General features: G+C 39.1%; 1 protein-coding gene across 1 annotated transcript in view; it reads left to right on the top strand.

The window, feature by feature from the left end:
* The window catches only part of ATP6V1C1 (ATPase H+ transporting V1 subunit C1), a 51,445-nt gene extending 47,296 nt beyond the window's left edge, over positions 1–4,149 (top strand). Inside the window, exon 13 of the mRNA XM_081265715.1 lies at positions 719–4,149. Within this exon, the coding sequence (XP_081121841.1) occupies positions 719–814 (96 nt within the window). The 3' untranslated portion in view covers positions 815–4,149. The remainder of the gene's footprint in view (positions 1–718) is intronic.
* Positions 4,150–7,915: the final 3,766 nt, after the last annotated feature.

Below are 7,915 nucleotides of genomic sequence, written 5' to 3' on the forward strand. Positions count from 1 at the left end.
TTTATAGCTTCAGAAATACAGAAACAACCATGCAAGTTGTTGTTGCAGGAATTATAAATTGAAGAGAGGAAGAAAATAAGTAGTTATTTTAATTTTATTTGGTAAAAAGAAGAAACAGAGTCAATAGGTAAGCATTTTAAAGAGAACTATCAGTTTTCTAAAATGGTTCTTTTATTAAACAAGATATAAATAGTATAAGTGTTTTCTGTTGTTTAATCTTTCAGTGGGCTTTTATTTTAGATATTTGATTTCACATATCTTGCTGGTTTTTTTTTTTCTCTCTTTAGGATGGTAGTATACTATATGTGCACTAGTTAAAACTATGAAAAATCAATTTTTTCTTGATAGATGGGAAATGACTTGCTACATTTTCATGGAATAGTGAATAAAATGAGGTCTATCTCTTTCATACATAATTTTCTAACAGTAAATTCTTATATATATGTGATACCTTTAAAGACATACTTTGTTTATTTTTATACAACATTTTATAAGTCTTGTATCTCATCAGCCCTTATCCTAAGCCAGAGATATAGAAAGTAACTTTTGCAGCATCCAGAAGGGTCGTGAGCTGATAGTTAGACACACAGGCTCCGGAGGCAGCACTTAAACCTGGCTTTACTACTGTGCACTGTGCCTCTTAGCCTTTTAGAGACTACTTCCTCATTTGCAAAATGGAGTTCTATAAGTATACACCTGGTTTTGTGTTTTTCCATAGGCTCCCATGGATATTCCTGGCTTAAACCTGAGCCAACAGGAATACTACCCCTATGTGTACTACAAGATTGATTGCAACTTGCTGGAATTCAAGTAAAACTGAAGCCCTCTCAGACGTCCTGTGCTTGTGTTGCTGTGTGTTAGCAGAACTAGGCTGCAGTATCATAATACTTTTAACTCTGTCCTTTGCTTGCTCCCACCCCTTTCCCTGGTGAGTTCTCCCTAGTGGTCCTATCTCACTCAGTGTTTTCTTTTTAAAGGAAAATATATATATATATTGCTTCTTTTTATTGGATCAGGTCTGTAAATGTGTACTAAAAAAATCAGAGTTTATTTATAAACAGAATAGTTTATTTAAAGAGAAGTTCCTCATTGATATTGTGATATGCATTAATTCCATTTGTTACCATTGTGCACAAAAGCCTTGTTTACAAGGGAATGGTGTAAGCATTTATACCATTTTGTTCACTGTGCGTAGTAGACATAACTGTTTAATAGTTATTAAATCGTGATGTAAAGAAATGTGACAATATTCAGGTATGTGCTTTCTGAATGTTTCTGATTACAATCTATGAGCACTGTTGACACCCACAGGAGAGAATAAAATTACCTGTGCAAAGGTGTATTGTGGTGTGTGTAACTTCAGATTACAATTCAGTGTGAGAGTTTAATAAATTATGTCATAGCTGACTTGCTATGCTACTTTCAGGATTTTGTCATATGCTGAGGTGTGACTATTTGTGTCTGGCCTGTGTATGATTTAATTGTGCCAAATTTGGGTCAGAGCACAGATTTGAAGATTATTCTTCAACATATGAGTACTTACATTTGGATACTAGACTTTTAGTTCTTGCAAATAAGTGGGACCAATTTTGAATAAAGCCTAGCAAAAACTATGCAGTTTTAGTAATTTGTCTAAGTCTTCATTTTGCTTATTTTTTAAACTTTTTTTTTTGTACTGGGCATTAAACCCTGGGGCACTCTACCACTGAGCTACATCTCCAGCCCTTTTTAATTTTTGAGACAGGATCTTACTAAGTTGTCCAGAATGTCCTCAAACTTGCCATTCTCCTGCCTCAGCCTTTGGAGTTGCTGGAGTTGCTGGGATTACAGGTGTACACTCTTGTGCCTGGCATATTTCTTTTTTAAAGTCTATAATTATAAAAAATTTCATTTTGACAGTTATGTAATTTATGACAGCCTCTGAAAATAGAGATATTGCTGTTTTTAAAGCAGGGTTCTGTGGTGGTGATGCCCTTCCTGTGGACTCTCAGCCTTGCAAATGGGAGGAAGAAGTTTGTATCATAAGGGCGTCTCTAAACAGTCCATTCCCTTTAGGAAATTAGTCTCCAGATTCCTTTTTATTATGGAATTTTATATTATCTTGTTTGCTTGAAGTTAATATTTAATGATGTCTATGAAGAACACAAGAAATGCCCTGTACTCCCTAACTTCTAACTCTCAAGGGAAGCTTTTTATTCTTCGTGCCCTCCTCTATCTATAACATACAGAGCTTTCGTCTTATAAAACTAGGATCATACTATATTCTATCACTTGCTTTTTTGCTTAAAACTATATCCCAAATACCCTCCCATGTCAGCATAGCTGGAGCAACCTCATTCTTTTTTTTGGAACCAGGGATTGAACTCAGGGGCACTTGTCCACTGAGCCACATCCCCAGCCCTATTTTGTATTTTACTTAGAGACAGGGTCTCATTGAGTTGCTTAGCGCCTCAGTGTTGTGGAGGTTGGCATTGAACTTGCGATCCTCCTGCCTCAGCCTCCCGAGCTGCTGGGATTACAGGTGTGTGCGCCCCAGCTAGAGCCACCTCATTCTTTAGACCAAAATCACATGTCTTTGCCATAATGTATTTAGCCAATGTCGGATATTCAGGTTGTTTAGTTTTGTTCCTCACAGACACCACTGCAGTAAGCAAGCATCCTCGTACAGATCGATATATACTTGTATTAATCTCTCTGGAGGGAGAGACCCTAAAGTGGAATCTGCAGCATCATTGAATATTGTATAGTTGAAATTTTGACATACTGCCAAATTACCATTCAGAATTCTAAATTCCAGATGTATTTGGAATGCAGATTTATTTTCAGTTTTCCTTTGAATAAGAGGAAAATTTTGGGTTCTGATGTCAAAAAACTCTTCTGGTTGCAAGTGTTGAGTAAGACGGGGATATCATGGGAGAGTGTGTTTTGACAATTGACGATTGCCTGGTCCACACTATGCCTTAAGTTTGTATTTCGACTGTGATATTATTCTGATGGGAGGGGTAGGGGTTGTGTCAGGTTTAGACTTCACTGTAGCCTCTGTCAGGGACGAAGTACAGCAGCAGGACCAGGTGGCTCTGGAACCAGACTGTAGCTCTGCTGCTGCTGAACTCTGCAGTTCTGGGCACGCCATCCAAGTCCTTCTCTTTGCACAGTGGGGCTGAGGAGAGTGCCCAGCATAGTGCTGTCGTGGTGAGTAAAGGAGACAGACCCCTTGCCCCCAGAAGAGTGTCAGGTGAAAGCTTGACCCCTGTACTGAGGGTCCTTGAGCGTGTGCAGCTCTTCTTCACTGATTTGGGAATTTTAAGCATCACAATTATTGTAGAGCCTGAAGGTTAGATGTAATTGTGTGTAGAGGAGGAATGGTGGCATTTGTGTCTGAAACATAACACTAAGACAGTTTGAATGTCACAGAGCCTCAGTCCGTGTTGGAGAATTTCTGTTGTTCATAGAGGCCACCATTCTTGGGAAAGGACTCCCTTGCCTTCCTGAGGAATCTCTTATTCCCTGAGGATGGAACTCAGCTAACTTTGAGATTCATTAAACATGTAGAGACCATTCTTGTCTGTTCCCTCAGCCCTTCACTGTGCTGTTTGGGATGGGAGGACTGGTTGTTGCATTTTATATATGGAGAGACTCAGGGCAAAGAAGTTAGGTGATTTCTGTGCTAGAAGTCACAAATTTCGAGTCTGAGTCAGAACAGAATCTGAACCTATGATTTCTGACTGCTGGGTTCTTGTCATGCCACTTGCCCTCCCCAGGTAGTGTAAAGGGAGCCAAACCCACCTATCCCTCAACCCTCGTCCAAGACAGTGATACAGGAGAGGTTTCAGGGATGGATTTAGGTTTTAGGGTGTTAAATTATGCTGTCATTTGGCAGGAGCCAGAACATCCCCAGTGATGGGTGATGGTGTGTTGCATGCTAATTTAGTAGTCTACAGCCTTCAGCAAAGGAAGATACTCCCCTGCTAAAGTTGCTGTTGAGCAGAACTTCGTGGAACATATTCCATGTGGATTTTTGAATGAGCTTATATCAAGTAGCAGTAATACTTTGTATATATATATACTCAGCAATGTGAACTTTACTTGCTCTCAGTTCAAAATTCTGGTTCCAGATGTTGGAAATAAAGTATAAGAAATTGATCTAGATTTGAAGGTTTTCTTCTTTTTTCTTGGCTGCCCTTTCTTTCATCTTAAGAAGAAATCAAAGAACATGTGCACAAGGTTAAAAACCACATATGCAAATATAAAAACCTTGCCTGCTTTGGAATCAGTGTGGTGATCCTCTTGTTAACATCAATAAAAGATGGTGTGTCAGAGATCTGTAATAGTATTACATTCTAGAGAAAGCTTAGAAAACTTTCCTAATTGATTACTTGTCTCTAAATGGAAGTTTACCCATTTCAATAATGTAAATTTATACATAGTTTTTATTTTCTAGCACAAGCATTAGAAACCTTTAGACTAATATCTGAATGTCATTTTTTAAAAGAACATGGTACATTGCAATTTATCAGCAGATTTAACTTTAGTCTAATTTTAGATCTGAATGCTATAATATATGAGAGGGAAATGGAACAAGAAATTCATAGAAGGTAAAATGGATGAAAAAGAAGACAACCAGGAATAGTTGAAATAACACAAGAGGGGAAAAGCTTTAAAAAGAAGCTGAAGATGGTCAGCAAACAGGAACACTTCCTGGCAGTTGCTCAGTACTGAAACATCATTCAGTGTTTCTTGAACACAGTGATTCTTTCTTGGGGAATTTAATAAAATTATAGATTTGTTATAGAGATGTGATTTCTAGTTTTGAGGAATACTCTGCATTTTTAACCAGCACCCAGGAGATTCTTTAAAAAATATTCTTCCTCTGAACCCCCAGCTGGTACGTTGTCTTACAGTTTGTGAGCACATCTTGAGGTCTTGTTCAGATAGTGATTCAGTTTCATGACACCACACTCCATAGGGTCCCATGATTGGCTTTCCCTGCTCTCACCTGAGGAAGCACCCCATCAGGCCCAGTCTGTGAGATGGCTTTACTCATGAGATCGCAGAACATGGAATTAACATTTGCAAAAAAATCCTGTCCACAATGATCAAGGTCAAATTTTTATCTCTTAGTTGGAAACCCATTTGGCATGTTTTCCCACTACTTATAAAGTGTAAAAGAACAACCAGAATAGACTTTGAAAGACTGGTTTATATGAGGAAATCAAGAAAAGAGTAAAATCAAAGTGGAGACAGTAAAGGTTATTTTTGATGTTAGACAAATGAAGGAATACATCTCATGTACAATATTACTTTGAACTTGAAGGTAGTTGTTTAACTAGAGGATGAACAGAAACTATTCAGAATATTAAATCCCAAGAGTAGCTTTTCTGCATTTTACCATTTCCTACCTAGGTGGACGACCTCTTAAATAAGAATTCTTAGTTATCTTTTTCTAGTCTTGTATAGGTCTGAGAAATAATCTGCATTACAACTTGCTGTATTTTATATATATTTAGGTACGTAGTTTGACTGCCTGAGAGCAGATATAAGTCAGTTATAAATTCACTTGCTTTTTTTAAAAAAAAAATTGTGACTACACAAGTACTATATCTTACCACAAGAGGGCACTCTGGCACCATTGAAAAGTTAGCAAGTAGTTTCTTCCCCCTCTCCCTCTTGTGGTTGGTTCTGAAGTACACAATTTAAAGAAGTCCACACACCCAACCAGAAGCATTCTGATTTGGAGTATTTTATTACACACATTTAATACAAAATTCTCAAAATTTTAGATGACTTGTATTCATTTTGTGATGATACATTGTGTGTGTGTGTGTGTGTGTGTGTGTGTGTGTAAAATCCAGAATACATTCCAGCATATTTACACTAGCCAGTCACAAAGTTTTCAACAGGTGTGTGCTTACTTAGCAGATTTATTGAGCACATACTATGGACCAGGCAGTATTTTAGGAACTAGGGACAAAGCCAAGCAGCTGGAGAGGCATAAAGCCTATCATCATGGGGCTTTAAGCCTAGCAATCTGGTGGCAGCCCTGCTTGAAAAACTGCCGACTTGTCAGCACCAAATTATGAAAAGGATTTTACTGATTAGTGAAATCCACAATCTAAAAATATACTTAGTTTTGGGTTTCTGTTCAGAAAAGTCAACCTATAGTGTCAGTTCATAATAAAGAATTATATATATTTTACTATGACCACATAGGTGTGATTGAACACTGTCCAGAATAATTCATTATGATGAACTTTCTATGCCTGTGCTACACACTGTGATAGTCCCTGGCAATCACTGGACATGTCGTTAGTGTGACCCCCCAAACTAGAATTATTAATAAATTTAAATAGCTACACATGGCTGGTGGCTACTGCATTGAGCAGGTCTAGCTGGTCACCTATAGGTAAGCAGCTCTATTTTAGTCAGCTTTTCACTGCTGCAATTTAAAGATCTGAACAGAACAACTGTAGAGGAGGAAGAGTTTATTTGAGGGCTCACAGTTTCAGACATCTTAATCCCTGGAAGGCTGGCTGCATTCCTCCAGGCTCAAGTGAGGCAGAACATCATGGCAAAGAGTGTGGCAGAGGGAAGTGGCTTCCATGAAGATCAGAAAGCAGAGAGACAGAGTCCACTCTCCAGATAGGAATATGTACACCAAAGCCACACCTAATTCCCACCTGTTCCAGCTACACCCTACCATCTCAATTACCACTCAGTTATTCCTACCAGGGGATTAATTCACTGATTGGGTTAAGACTCTAAAAACCCAATCATGTCTTCTCTGAACTGTATTGTGTTATCTCACATGTGAGCTTTTGGGGGACCCCTCACATCCAAACCATAACAAATACCTATTATCCTTGAGTTTCCAATATACTCAATCTCTTTTGGCCTTTTATTGTCGCTGTAACTGGAAGAAGCAGCCCAGCTTCTGTTCACTTTGATTGCCAGGTTTAATTTCCAAACAAGTCTGAGAAATAAGGGAAGACTGCTCTCTGAATCATTGTTGATGTGCCTCAGATTGCTACAGACAGCATTCTCTTTGATCACAAAGACACTTTATGTGCATGAGGATAAACCGGATGCAATATTGAAAGACCAAAAAGCTGTTTGTGATGGGAAATATTGAATCAGCAGAATTGAAAACACAGCTGTGTGGTTCTAATGGGAATATCATTTCCTCTGTCAATCAGTGCTCACTTAGCATCCATTGTGTATACGGCCTTCACTGTGCCAGACTCTGTAGGGAGACAAAGCTCAGCAAAGTTCTTGAGTGATATTACTCGTCTCTACTGACTGAGGAATCTAAGAGGTTCAGAACATGATGAAGCGGTTAAGTTCTCTAAAGAAGTCTGACAAATGATGGGTGCCCTTAGGAAGAGGCAGATTGCATAGCATAGGAAGGGGGTTTTGTTCTAGCACTGGCGTATTGGCATGAATCTTGCCTCCCTCCTGGGTCAATGGTGCCACCCTGCAGGACTGTGGGTCAGGAGCAGGCACCAGACCCCACACTTCTCGCTGCAGCCCTGCACTCCCCCTCCCCAGCTCATTACCCCATTTTCTTTCTTAGCCTTTGTGTCCAAACAAGTGGCACATTCTGGAAGCCCCTTCTCCTCCTCCTGGCTTTCCAATCTGACAGCTCCCAAATGGGCCGTTTTGTCCCTGATCTCTGTTCCCCTTCAGTTCACTCTAGTTCTGCAACCAGAGAATGGGCTAGTCACTCCATGCACAGAATAAAGCCCCTTTGTTAAAATTGGATTCCCAACCCTTTTTTTATTTTTGGTTTAAATTGCCTTCTCTATGTTTTCTCTAAAGCAGAATATGTTTAATATGTCTTTTTTGGTACCAGGGATTGGATTCAGGGGCACTTGACCTCTGAGCCACATCCCAGCCCTATTTTGTATTTTATTTAGAG

Source organism: Spermophilus citellus (genome assembly GCF_964194105.1).
Source record: "Spermophilus citellus genome assembly, chromosome: 14".
Classification (NCBI taxonomy): domain Eukaryota; kingdom Metazoa; phylum Chordata; class Mammalia; order Rodentia; family Sciuridae; genus Spermophilus; species Spermophilus citellus.